Raw genomic sequence first — 15,117 nt, forward strand, 5'->3', positions numbered from 1 at the left:
GTTCATTCTCGTTTAAAATTACCAGTTATATTTTCAAATAATTTCATAATGAATTTTCATAATTAAGATGAAATATTTTGTCAATTATCTATGAATTCTACATTGTTAAAAGACGATATGGCAACAAAGCAAAGCGAGAAAGAGATAGCTCTATCTACTTTGTCGAATGATAGACAAGGATAACAATACCATTGCTAATCAAGCAATGCCATTATAACGGGGACCTCACTATAGGTGTCTAATCAATGACAGTAATCACAAAGTACAGACTATTTTGAAATATAGAAGGCCAGTCATACACTCATAGACAGCCCTAACAAGGAAGAGATTATTTCAAATTTGAACGTTTATCCGAACATTCATAAGAAAAATTGAGAGAAGAGACTGTCTAGACTTAGACCCTGATGGATTGTACTAACACTTCATACCTGTACTGTTTGCAGTACTGTTTGCAGTTTATGAGAGGCGTGTCTCTATGAATAAGCACTTTATGTAATCAACTTGTTTCGGAATTAATGATTGATCTGATTCCTCCCCACCTACTATCAAAGCGAAACTGTTCAAAACGTTGACATTGTCCGACAAAACATTCACTTTGTGAAGCTTCAGTAGACACTTACTCGATGACATAATGCTCAAATCGAATTTGGGCTGAAACCCTTTCATGTTGAGGTGAAGAGTTTAGTTGGAGGATGAAAATAATGTTATAAAGTAATACACAAAGTGGAGTAGTCGCAAATAAACTTAGAAAATTTCTCCAATTGGAGAATATTGTGATGTGAATTTTAATCCAGATAGTTCAACCATAGAGAAACAAATGCTATCGTTTCTCTATGGTTCAACTCAACTCTTTGATCAAATTGTTTATAATATGATTATATAATATATGTTTATAATATATTGTTTATATATTATATTATAATTTTATCATTATGGTTAATGTTCTAATTGACAAGAATCAACAATATTCTTGGTATACTAGTAGTTCTGTGAACAGTAGACCTTACGCATTTTTCTCATCCACAAGTATATGATGTCACCTGTTCTAGTTGATTCAGTTGAATCACAATTCACAGTTGAATAATAATTTACCCTTAAAAACTGTTATCTGTTTTTTCCAAGATCAAAAACTCACTTATATTAATAGACTCAGTTCACGTTTGATTTTGTATCCCATATGAAAATTTATCCAGTTTCGTGATAATCTCTCCATCTGATAAAAATATTTCTCAACTATTCAAAAAATTATCTCTTCAATCAAGAATATTATAATTTCTTCAGCATTATTCAGTTCTTTTAATCATTTTTTATTTTATTTCCAATCACCTATCAAATTTGTCTTTTCAAACGTGAGAATATTGAAATTGATGGGCACGCATCATGAAAAATATTGAAACCCTACCTTATAGAAATAGACACGGCCAGACATCTGTGATTCAGAGTATGGAGGAATTCGTTTCCTTTTCATATCATCCTTGAAAGCATGCAATGAATAATCCACTTGTCAGCTGATTGGTTATGAATAATTACATAGTCTGATTGATCCTATCTTCACAGTAGATGATATAAATAGTGATATCAGAGTATGGAGGAATTCCTTTCCTTTTCATATTATCCTTGAAATGAAAAACTTTAAAAAACATTTTTGTGTAGTTGAGAATTTGATATTGTGGTAATTATTCATATTGAATGAACAATTTCTTAGTCTTTTTCATTCAATCAAAAAACCTTGTGTATACATCGACGCGCAGTTGAAAAAGGAATATTACTGCCAAATCTCATCGAATTCTATCAACGCGTTTGGCCGTAATCGCGTTACATATAGACAGACAAAAGCAACTCGAGTTGAAACATAGACCTCACTACGTTCAGTCAATAAGATTTTTCATGCCATAAGTTTCTCCCGCATGTCATACGCATACATATAGCATACATTATATATTATGCTCATTATTCATCAATCGACTTATCCATTATATTGGAGAGAAACTCATAGTAATATCTCCAATTAAAGATTTAGATTCATGAATTTATAGGAAAACGTCGATGCTTCATGGTTTATCAATGATTCTCTTCGTCACTGAAGCAACTAGACTGGAGAAGAAATAATATTCCATTTAATTGGATTGTTCGTTATTTTGATTTTGCTCATTTGATAGTCATCAGTACAACGTTTTAGGTCAGTATTACATTGTTCAATGTGACAGTCATTATCGTTTGAAACGCTGTATTTATAGAATTGTTAATGGTCTTATTATTTTTCCAATTGTTTATTTCCAGCATTTATTCATTCATTCATTCATTATTGATTGATATAAGTATACATCATATAAATGATAGGGAGAGGAAAAATAAGGTAACCTTGTGCTAATCCTCTCCCCAATTTAGATATGGTTACACATAGTCCGAAATAGGTTAAGTCTTGTAGCTCTTCACTTCGCAAAATTTTCAGACCACTAATATGTTCACAAAGTGAATTTTCAAATTTAGATGCCACATAATAATCAAATTCATGAAATCTCTTCACTTATATGAGCTACTTCATTCAAATTAATGAAAACTACAAGTTTTTATTAATAGAATTCAGTTTACATTTCACCACGATTGACTTCTACATTTGATACTAAGTATTACCCCAGCAAAAGGACAAATGAGATAAGGTGGTGTGTAAGCTGAATAAAAATGCAAAATAAATCATCTCATTCATAATTCGCGGTGTCTCCACTCAATGAACATTGTGTCTCCACTTGTGATCTTGTGACAAATCGTGAATAGTGGTGCAGTCTTCGAGTTCTAACTGATGCCAGCAAATGATCAACGTGTAAATGATCAACGTGTAAATGATCAACCAGCAAATGATCAACGTGTAAATGATCAACCAGCAAATGATCAAAGTTCTAAATGATCAACGTGTTGATGAGCTCCCCTCAGCTTCTCATTGATTGAGTCTATACTAACAAAGGTGGAGCTCAAACAACAATTCTTGTAGGGTTTCTTTTCCAAATCAGCTTTGATTTTAAAATATTGACACATGATATAACCTGAATTTGAAGTGTCGTGAGTAGCTGGAGAGTTCGTCCGATGTTGAGAGAAAACTTCCCCCAATAAAGTATATATATTATTCACATTTTTTCTCCATTCCCGAGAGGGAAATTTCTTCCTTCATGTCTCGTATCTTCCCTCGAGCAGAGATTTATTCATCAACAACGGAAGAAATAAAATTTATAAGGGATTAAACCAAATAGTGGACAAAGTAAAAGGATCTCTCTGCCAATAAAAGCCTTATGAATAAATAAATAAATAAATCTTCTCCAACGAATTGAATCTATCAGCTTGACTTTTTTTTAAAGAATAATGCCAAGCTGATAGATTCAATTCGTTGGATAAGATTTATTTATTTATAAGGCTTTTATTGGCAGAGAGATTCTTTTAGAAGTTCTGCCTAGCCATGTTACCCGATGTCATTCTCAATTTACACTCAGGTTTATTGGTTATAATTATACTTTTTATGTAGTTGAGAAGTTGATATTGTGGTAATTATTCATATTGAATGAAAAAGACTAAGAAATTGTCAAAAACCACTTATTTATTGATACTTAGAAAGACCGGTTTCGGTTATTACACCATTGTCAATCTCTGATAAACAAAGAGTTTATAAAGTTTATAAAGTTCTGATAAACAAAGAGTTTATTTATTGATACTTAGAAAGACCGGTTTCGGTTATTACACCATTGTCAATCTCTGATAAACTCTTTATTTATCAGAACTTTATAAACTTCATAAACTCTTTGTTTATCAGAGATTGACAATGGTGTAATAACCGAAACCGGTCTTTCTTAGTATCAATAAATCTGTGGTTTTTGACAATTTCTTAGTCTTTTTCATTCGTCATAATTATATTTAGCTCTTCAAGTTTTCTCACTAAAAATTTACTTTACACTTTCACTTCCTGAGTTTTTATCTTCCATTTTTGTTGGATAAGATGAGATCACAACTTTGCTATTTTTTGATAGAACCTACTAGTTCAGTTGAATAATTAGATATGAGTGTTTGTGACGCAGCAGAGCGCATGAGCTGGAGATTCATTGAGAAAGTATAAAGGTGTGAACAAAATGAGTAAGTCGCGGTGGATACCACGATGCCACTAAACAGCTGGCAATGATGAAAACATGCGGAGTCATTGATTGACCGAGCGAAGTGAGGTCTAAAATCCAAGTCGACGGTTTGGCATTTCTGTTTAAATGTTTGAATGTTTATATGTTGCGCATTTACGGCGAAACGCGGTAATAGATTTTCATGAAATTTGACAGGTATGTTCCTTTTCTAATCGCGCGTCGACGTATATACAAGGTTTTTGGAAATTTTGCATTTCAAAGATAATATAAAAGATAAAAGGAGCCTCCTTCATACGCCAATTTCAGAGTAAAAATCAGACTAAAGAATTATTCATCATTAATCAGCTGACAAGTGATTAAATAGATATGTGGAGAAGCCAGTCTATTGCTGTATTTCCATAAGGCCTATAGTTCCAATCAGGTACTTGTGGATTAGAATACTGCGTGAGGTCTACTGTTCACAGAACTGCTAGTATAGATGGAGAAGAACCCTAGCTAGCTGGAATCTACATATATCGACCTGACCGTTTTGTCCGTAAAGTTAACTGGAGATTGATAATGGTGTAACAACCGAAACCAGTATCTCGATCGTTAATCTGTGGTTGGACAGTATCTGCTCCTTTCATCCAGTGTGGAAAACAATCACAATATCACCTTCACAAATACTCAGAACATTCTGTTCATACCCCAACAAACATGTAGCCAACTCATAAGTTAGATCAGTCAGTTTCCTTATGCACTTGTATACGATTGCATTTTCCTTATTCGAATGTTCATGATACAATAGTGAATGAATATTCTTAAAACAGTATTTATTTATCCCATTTTGTACAATCATTATAAATTTTGAAATGGCCCAACAGGCTTATGCCCAAAACCAATTTATACAACCAATACAATATAATATAATACCAAAACATACAACATTCCATAGCTATGTACACGTTATGTACTTTGTATCACATTTTGCAAGATAATTCTCTAAATCCATCAAAATACGGTGACATCGAATATTAATTTTTCCAAAAAATGTATCGTATTAAATTGAATAAAATAAAATGTTTTGCTTAGATTTTTTAGACTCTGAGATTTTTTATCCAATCCAAAATCTTGGACACTTTAAATAGTTTCTTGAAGATTATGTAAATTTTGGGCATCCATGATGACAATTTGAAATTAAATATTTCAAAACCAGAAAGAAATTTTCAATTTGAAAATTATCATCTTGGATGCCCAAAATTAACATTATCTTCAAGAAACTATTTAAAGTGTCCAAGATTTTGGATTGAATAAAAAATCTCAGAGTTCAAAAAAGTGTAAGAAAAACATTATATTCAATTCAATCAATACGATACATTTTTTTCTGGATAAAAATGAAAATTCGATGTCACCGTATTTTGATAGATTTAGAAAATTATCATGATAAATAAAATTGGATTAAAGGAGTAATGTGCGAGTTATACGGCGCAGCTAAGGGCGTCAACTAGCAAGGGGGTTGTGTGTGATGCGATAGGGTACAGAGCCGTCGCCCCCCCGGATCAGGATAGGTGGCCGCGATCTGAGGTGCGCCAGATAAGATTAGCCGAGCGAAACTCGCCACGCCCCCACGATCTTCTTTTCGGATTAATAAAAAGCGAGCCGCCGGGGAACCGCCCCGTGTGAATGGGCTCCCGCCCCCGGCATGCGCCGTGCCAGGGCGTCGCGACGCCAGGAGGGGATGAAGCGAGTGAAGCGGTTTCCCCGAAGAGCCAGTAGGAGTTCGACTGCCGCACTGTAGACAACTCTGGTCTCCGCTCCACAGTTATAGCTGTTCCTCGCACGTGTGTAGCTGGCAGTCAGTCCACGCTCTGACAGGCCAGTTCTAGCTGAAGCTCTCGTGGCAGTCAGTCCAGCATGGACTTCCAGAGCGCCATGGAGACGTTTGCCGAAGCATGGGTTGCCGCCAACACCAAGCCACCTCCGCCGGACACCAATCCCGCCGGACTGCAGGTAAGTCACGTGACATTCTTAATTGATTGAGTGTTGTGATTTGAATACTCTGATGCTAATAAATTTTTCTCTCTTATACTCAATGATGAAGTGCAGCGCTATCAATGCCTTAAACTAATGTTTAAAATGGGTTTAAACAATTTTTTGTGATGCTAATTCCATTCCATTTATTGTATAAAATACTATAATCATAATACAATTATGACATTGGAGGAAAAACTAGGCTGAGCCTGTACTATTTCTCTCCAAAAATACATTTTGATAAAATGTTAATGTTGTCCAAGATAAGGTTATGTGATCTCACACTGCTTCGTCACTTGATTTTCGGTCCAGAAATGATGATTTGAAATTTTGAATTTTGAAGGTTGATTTTATACTCTAAATGAATCACAGAATGTATTACAATAAATTAAAAACTTAAGAAATATTGCACTTATTTAAAAAAATTGAATACAAAATCAAAAACCTACTCACTATTTGTTATTCACAGCTGTCATGTGAATAACACTGCTATTACATTTTTACCTGTTTACACCCCATGTTTACACCGACATTCTGTCATTATTTCAACACTAATAACTCGTAACTTAAATCAGAGAAAACTGTGTGCATTGAAAACTGTGATATAAATATTCATTATCGTGTTTTTAAGCTGATGACATGATTTTAATCATGACATGATATTATGATCGTAACTCCAAGTCGTAGCTCTAAATAATTGTAACAGTTAAACATGACATGATATGGTTTTGATCTGAGATGTGAATACTCTTCTGATTTTCATTTGGTTACACCTCATGTGATTCCACATTATAACCTGAAATAATTACTTATCTCTCATTGTTGATGATTGAGATTTCTTGAACTACGGTGTAAGAGGTCTTCCTAAGATAATACTCCTAACTCGTATATCTTGTAACTGTCGAATAACTTGCAACTCTCATTATTAATAATGTGAATTTTTCAATCATGATGGATACAGTACTATACCACTGTTCTTGAACTGCAATGTGAATAAGTCATATAGTTGAAGTTTTTACTACAGGCAAACCTACATGGATTACTTCAAAACTGTGACATTATTTTCTAGAGAGCTTGATAATAAGAATTTGTTAATTTCTGCGAGCTTGGTAATAAGAATTTGTAAATTTCTGCGATTTATTGTTAATACTTGTGATTTCCAATTAATTCCACATCATATCGCTTAGTACATTTTGTACCGTATTGCTTGTTTTTGAGAATTGTTGTCATGAATTCAATCGACATTCAGTCAGTCAGTTTGAATAATTACTTCGTTTTTGTTATCAAACTGTAGATTCTAATCATGGATTACTTCAAAACTCTGTCATTCTTTCAACCTACATTATCTTCAAGAGAGTTTGGTAATATGAATTTGTTGTTCTGCGATTTATTGTGAATACTCGTTGTTTCTAATGAATTTCACATCATATCGCTTAGTACATTTTGTACCGTATTGCTTGTTTTTGAGAATTTATTGTTGTCATGAATTCAATCGATCTTCAGTCAGTCAGTTTGAATAATTACTTCGTTTTTGTTATCAAACTGTAGATTCTAATCATGGATTACTTCAAAACTCTGTCATTAATTCAACCTACATTATTTTCAAGAGAGTTTGGTGATATGAATCTGTTGTTCTGCGATTTATTGTGAATACTCATGGTTTGTAATGAGTTTCACATCATATCGCTTAGTTTTCCAGAGCTCAAGCATTAGCTTTTCTGGGAGAGCCCATTATTTCAATATTAAAATAAAAGAAAACATTCGTTGAATACGTTTATAAACTAGTTAAGATTATAATTAGTTATAAAATTATAAGAATGTTTTTGTTTCACTTGTTTGTAAAAAAAAGAATGGCAATAAATTGATTTGAGTACATTTTGTACCGTATTGCTTGTTTTTGAGAATTGTTGTCATGAATTCAATCTATATTCAGTCAGTCAGTTTGAATAATTACTTCGTTTCTGTTATAAGACTGTAGATTCTAAATCTACATTGAAGAGTGATTGAATCAGTTGGGAAGTAAAGAGAGATATGTGCTTTGAAGAGTTTTAGGGTGTGGAGAATTTTCTTAGGATAATTTCGCGGTAATATAGCACATCACAATTGCATCTCTCACCAGTGTTTGAGTTTTGAATTTTCATACAGTAGAGGTGTTCTATATCTCGTTCAAAGACGAGGAAAGATATTGTCATTGAATGAGATTAGAAAAGAGTTTGGATAACTTAGAGATGAATAGTCTACTCCAAAGTTTAATTCAAACAATGGTCTGTAAAATGATAGTGAATTATATTAGATGTCATTCTATTATGAGATGTGCTGTTCATGTTATGGAACATATGAATCGACATACAAATCAATCGACTAGAGAAGAGTAATATTGTTGGAAGAAAGTTTAATGTTGAAGGATTGTATGATTTGAACCGCGAGTTTGCTCTCTCTCTGGAGTAATTATGGTGAATGAGATGGTTGTATAGTGAGGTCCACGTTATAATGACAGTATTTGATCAACTTTGGTTTTGCTATCCTTGTTTATCATTCGACAAAGCCGATGGTACTATCCTTTTCTAGGTCCACAACGATGCCAATTATGTTTTTGACAGTGTAGAAATATAATTAATTAATGCAGAGAATCGGCATCGCTATTCTTCTATCTCTATCTACTGCCATTATAACGTGGATCTCCCTATAGAGAAGCGTAATATTGTTGGAAGAAAGTTTAATGTTGAAGGATTTTATGATTTGAACCGCGAGTTTGCTGTCTCTCTCTCTGGAGTAATTATGGTTAAATCTGTGTTTTTTTTACAATTTCTTAGTCTTTTTCATTCAATATGAATAATTACTACAATATCAACTTCTCAACTACACAAAAAAAGGAAAAAATATGTTTGCAGCTGTTATGTTTAGTAACGATGTTTGTTAGAACTAGCCGTCAGGCTCGCTTCGCTCGCCATATCCGTCTAGCACGGGGGGCTCCGCCCCCTGGACCCCCGACTGGATCGTCCAAGAATGAGATCAGCAGGCTCGCTTCGCTCGCCTGCATTTTTCATTTGAGCATTTTTATCATATGTTAGGAAAATCCAGTCGGGGAACCAGACTAAACGTCTGGCTAAACGGATATGGCGAGCGAGCGAAGCGAGCCTGATGGCTAGTAATATAATATTCTCAGGATTGAAGTAGCAGTGCCCAATAATTTTTTCCGCGATAAATGCATTTAAATCTTCAACTTGGTGCCAACCTAACAAAGTCAACTCAACTTAATGCCAACCTGACAAAGTTATTAATTTAGTTGCCAGTTAACAACTGTTTCGAAGAGGTACTCTATCTAGATTATAGTTCTATAGTAACATATGATATGGAAATTTCAATTATAATTAAGGGATTGGGAGAAGAAGAATATACATGCTAAAAGACGAACTTTAAACCCTTAAAAACAACCCTTAGAGTTAAAATATTGCCAAAAGATTTCTTAGTGCGCCTCTAAAGGGCCAACTGAACATACCTACCAAATTTGAACGTTTTTGGTCCGGTTGATTTTTAGTTCTGCGAGTGAGTGAGTGAGTCAGTCAGTCAGTCAGTCAGTCAGTCAGTGAGTGAGTGCCATTTCGCTTTATATATATAGATGATGGAATTCGGAAGTGTTAGTAGGAACCGTAAAATTCAAAAATTTGTAATCAATTTCTCCTATTGTTTCCGATTTAAAGTGTTTCATTATTTTCTCTAATGCTTAATATGACTTACGACTTTATATTAATTACAAAGTTCGCTTAATCAATTCCAAATAAATGGTAACTTTGATTGAAATATATGAGAGTTGTAAGATTATAATGAACTGAATGAAGATGATCTTTTTTCCTTCAAAACGAATTAACCTATTTGAACCATAAACGTTTTCAGATCTTAAAAGGAACATCTTCACTCTATTGGAATATCAAAGTAAACTTATGCAATTTCCATGATAAAAAGTGAAAATCATTTTAAACTGTGACGAAATTCTATGAATTCTCATGTTTGAGAAACTTTTGCACGATTCTAAACTAGGACTTCTTGAATATATATTTCTAATGGGATTGTGGAAATTCAATGAAAATTGTGGAGAAATTAAAAACTATTAATAATAAAATAAAACTGTAATGAACTATCATACTCTCGAAGATCCTCATATTGATGAATTCATTTTTTGGATTCTAACAATAGTCCAGTCTTATAGAGTTTGGTCAACCTCTATTTCTGTCAATTTCTGTACTAGTAAGTAGATTCTGTCAAATCAGTCTATCTTGTTGCTACAAGAGGTTATTGATCTCAAACATCAGTAAAGAGAAGCCTGAACTCATGAAACATAATCAATAGACCAACTAGAATTAGAATAGCAGGGAATCCCCGACTGTAATCGAATGATTTGATATTATTAGGAATTAACTGTTCTATTTATTCAGCTTTGTGATTCAGTTACACTTGTATGCAATAATGTTGGAAGGGGTTGTGTGCGAATTCATGAAAGTACAAAAATAAACATGTTTTGAATTGGCTTTTTCTTGACTTGCGATGATGTTTCCAATGTTAGGAGATTGATCAATTTTTTATAAGTAAAACATTTTTCTCCGGTAATAACAAGTTTATGATCACTTGTTTGGAATATCCAAGTTAAGTATAATATCTTGTTTGAAATATGATTGGAATAATTCTTGTTCAATTCAGAGACTTATATCTTAGAAGAAGTTTCCGTAAATGCACTCGTTGAGAAATCAACTTGAGTTAAGTATTTGAACATTCATTGTCCATTTTAATACAAGATTTGGTTTCTCAGAATAATAATTAATCGTTCCTCAATTTAATAATACGTTTAAAAACTATTTTCTAGTGAATTAGTTTGTGTTTTATTTCTGGTTCAAAATTCTTCCTTATAACTCAATATTTTCAAGTTGTGAGAGTTTATTGAATGTGATCATTCTATTATATTCGGTTTTTAATCAAATCAAATTCAAAATTTCTAGTTTATTTATTTCTGGACTGAAAAGTGAACTCAACTCAATTCAAGTGGATAGCATAACCTATAGTTTAAATCAAATTCAAAATTTCTAGTTTATTTATTTGTGGACTGAAAAGTGGACTCAACTCAATTCAAGTGGATAGCATAACCTATTTTTATTCATTAATAACTCTACCTTCATTGTATTATCATCCATCCCATCATCATCACCTAGGCTTAAAATACTTCTAGAAAGTCGCCTTTGTAAAATAATAAATAAATAGATAAGAAATAATTATTAGAAAAACTAAGTGCATAATAATAGAAGTACTTAATTTTATGAATTGATTATTGAGGATCATTTTTCTCCTTGAAAGTTTAATCCAATAACTTATTTTTCCCATATTGTCTCCTGTGTGCAGAAGTCTTCAAAGGATTTGAAAGCACAAAAGTGGATTTCAATATCTGAAATGAAAGTCATCTCAAGTAGAGCACCTCCCTCCACCTTCTTCTATCTAAATTCGAACTGTGAAATTTTGTGTTTTTTTATCTTAAAATTTAGTATTTTTAGTTTGAAGAAGTGATTGAAAGAACAATTTTATGAATTTGAGGACCACCTCAGAATTTCTCAGTCTTCAATATTTGTAGAACTAGTGACACGAGCCAAGGATATTACATGTGCTAATAAATGTGCTGAACTATAGTGAATGGATTGAACTAGAGATTGTAATCTAACACATATCTGGAAACATAAGACAAGTGTCGCATATGCCTTCAAGATCAAAGGTGATTATCATTCCACATTCAATAGATAAGGCGTTCCATAATGTCTTGGTAACCTCGGTAAAACCCAGACATGTTGTGTATACTTTGTCCAAAGACAAACACAGGTTTACAAAGTGGAGCATCCAATAATAAAAATAGCCCACCGATTCCGGGGAATTCCGCACTTGTACACGCAACAATGAGTGGGAGTGAGAGAGAGATTCGCAGGTCGAGTGAGAGAGTGATTGATTATCATAGCGGGTGGCTAGGATGAGGAATTTCCCCTTCTGGGAGAGATTAGTTGTACGTGACGAATCTTCTGCATTGGAAGATGGGGTCTGTGAGAGAGGGTGGAGGCATTAGAGATAGCTAAGAGATTGTAATCTGAGGGGTTGAGCACCGCCGGTATCTAGACTCTAGATTACCATTGCATGTTTCTGATAAGCGAGATGGGACTCAGTAAAGAATATTTAACTGTTTCCAACACTGCACATCATAATATGTTGTATATTTTTCGAATCGCAGTCTACAATTGCCTCGACAACATAATCTTATTTTCTCTCTTAAATGACTTCAATAGAAGACGATACTTAAAGCTACTAAATAAAAATAGAAATCTATAGTTTGTGTAAAATAATTCGAGACTTTGCCCTCCATCCGAAGAAATTACAGGGTTGCTAACTCGTGTGAAAATGCAGCTTTCTCAAATTTCCTATTCAAGGTCAGAATTGGGTGTAGAATATCGTCCCCGGTATCCTAGTGGTACTAAAAAAGCTTCAGGGTTGAAGGATTAAAAGGAAATTTAACTTTTATGATAAAATTGGAAACATCACGAAGATTTGTTTTGCTTTTGAATATCACTACTCTCAGAATCATGGGGCGTAGTGATGCGTAATAATTTTATATCAAATTAACAGGAAGAATGTTTCCTTTCTATTGATGTCTATATCATATTTATCCGACTTATAGTTATCTTTTAATCAATGATTATGTTCGTCAATGTCGAGACATTTCGAGCAGAAAACATGAAATTTTCGACATGCTTGAAACTTTTTTGTTTCAAAAAAGTGGGTGGTGAAAGCTGAATTTTTCAATCGTTCTGTATTTTGTTTTTGTTGATCCCAGCTATTGATAGCATATGGTGGCACACCATTCAGCCGCTATCCTTGACTTTGAAACTCCTGAGAGGCCAAATACGCTCTTCCGAGTACGTTTGACAATTGGAAAAATAATCTCAATTATTATTTCTGAGAAACTTTCTCGCTTTCACCACCTACTATCTTTTGAAATAAAAAAGTTTCTAGCAAGTCGAAAATTCATGTTTTCTGCTCGAAATGTCGAAACAATGACGAACATAATCATTAATTAAAAAATTACTATAAGTCGGATAAAAATGATCCACACACCAGTAGAAAGGAGACATTCTCCCCGTTAAATTGATATAAAAGTATAACGCATTACGACGCCCCATGATTCTAAGGGAAGTGATATTCAAAAGCGAAACAAATCTTCGCGATGTTTCCAATTTTATCATGAAAGCTAAATTTCCTTCTAATCCTTCAACCGTGAAGCTTTTTTAGTACTACTAGGATATCGGGGATGATACTCTACATTCTGACTTTGAATTGGAAATTTGAGAATGTTGTAATTTTACACGATTTGGCAACCCTGTAATTTCTCCGGATGGAGAGCCAAGTCTCAACTTATTTTACACAAACCATAAGTACCCTTTTTAAAATGATTTAGTCACAACAATGTTTCGGCTATATGATGCCACTATGAAGTGATTGGAAAAAAAAGTATTTCCGAAACATATTGTGACTAAATAATTTTTAAAAAGTACTTAGATTTCTATTTTCATTTATAAAGATACTCAGTATGTAGATCATTTTATGTTTTGTAGCCTCTATATGAAGTAGTATATTCAGCTCCAATCATCACCTATTTTCTTTCACCTCAGTCCAATATCTTCTCCCTACGATATTGACACTATATTCTCCTCCGTTTCTGAAGAAGCTTGTTCTCCAATCTTCTTCTGAAAATACTTTTCATTCTTCTGTGAGGAAAAGAGATATCTTCGAATGTTTTGACGCATCTGTTTGTATTTCGTAGCCTATTTGCCTACCATGTAATTTTGCATTATGGGTCCATTATAAACCTGAGTTACAGCCGCGGAGATAGAGTACCTCTTCGATCTAATCAGATTAAGTAGAGGCTAGAGCTGCATTTCTGGAATTATATTTCACTAAATCAATTTCAAATCCGATCTGAATTTTTTTCTAAAAAGAATCATATTTTCTCATTATCTTATCATTCTCCCATACTTCAACATGAACCAATTCGCTTCTTCAAGGCGAATATTTTATATTCTAAATTTAATAACTTATATATTATAAATTTAGTTCTCTATCCAGTTCCATCCATTATTGAATTACATAAAAGATTCAATAAAGAGATAAACAATGATAATGAAGCTGGTATTTAAAAAGTATAGAAAATATAACTTGCCAGCAGACTATTTCTAATTGCAAGATTATTTCTTTAGCACTGTGATCTAATCAGCCCCATCCAATATTACATTCCATTACCCACAAAATTTCAGCAATATCACAAAAATACAGTACTTATGGTTGCAAAGAAGCCGGTTAAATTTTAATCGTGATCAATTTCACGAGAACCAATTAGAGAAGACGTTCTTAAAAAGAGGGCTACTCCAATCGGTTCTCGTGGAATTGATTACCGTTAAATTTTAATAGGCTTTTGTGCAATTGGCACTTACAGAATCACATTATATAAAATAACTTGAATTAAATCAATTCTCATCAATAAAACGTTTGAAATTAGAATTATTTTTTCACATAATATTTTTTAAGTAGTGCCAATTTAAGGTTGTCGACATTCCTCCAGTTCAATAAGATAACTATCAATCAGCACACAACATAGTCCCCACATTTCGGTTACACCATGGAACTACGATATTTTGGTTATTATATGCTAACACTCTAAATTCTAACTACACTTGGAACATTCCTTCAATATCAATCACTTTTTAAAAATGTGACAGGCACAGAATCCGTGGCTTCCGGTGTTATCTCGGGGGGTCGCGACTCCTCTCAGATAATCCTCTTAATCTCAACTCGAAAGCCGTGAACTGTTCTTTCAACATTTGTCTACAATCCACATCATCCATCCAGCGGCTGACTGCCGACTGCCACACTCGGCTTTTAATGAGAGCGATAATTTATCTCTATACTGGGATCC

General features: G+C 33.5%; 1 protein-coding gene across 1 annotated transcript in view; it reads left to right on the plus strand.

Annotated features, from left to right (window-relative positions):
• Positions 1–5,846: 5,846 nt before the first annotated feature.
• LOC111043549 overlaps positions 5,847–15,117 on the plus strand; it is a gene marked incomplete in the record, with an annotated part of 119,682 nt that continues 110,411 nt past the window's right edge. Inside the window, 1 exon segment of the mRNA XM_039419468.1 lies at positions 5,847–6,104. Coding sequence (XP_039275402.1) covers positions 6,009–6,104 — 96 coding nt within the window.

The sequence above is a fragment of the Nilaparvata lugens genome, chromosome 1, assembly GCF_014356525.2.
Source record: "Nilaparvata lugens isolate BPH chromosome 1, ASM1435652v1, whole genome shotgun sequence".
Taxonomy (NCBI): Eukaryota; Metazoa; Arthropoda; class Insecta; order Hemiptera; family Delphacidae; genus Nilaparvata; species Nilaparvata lugens.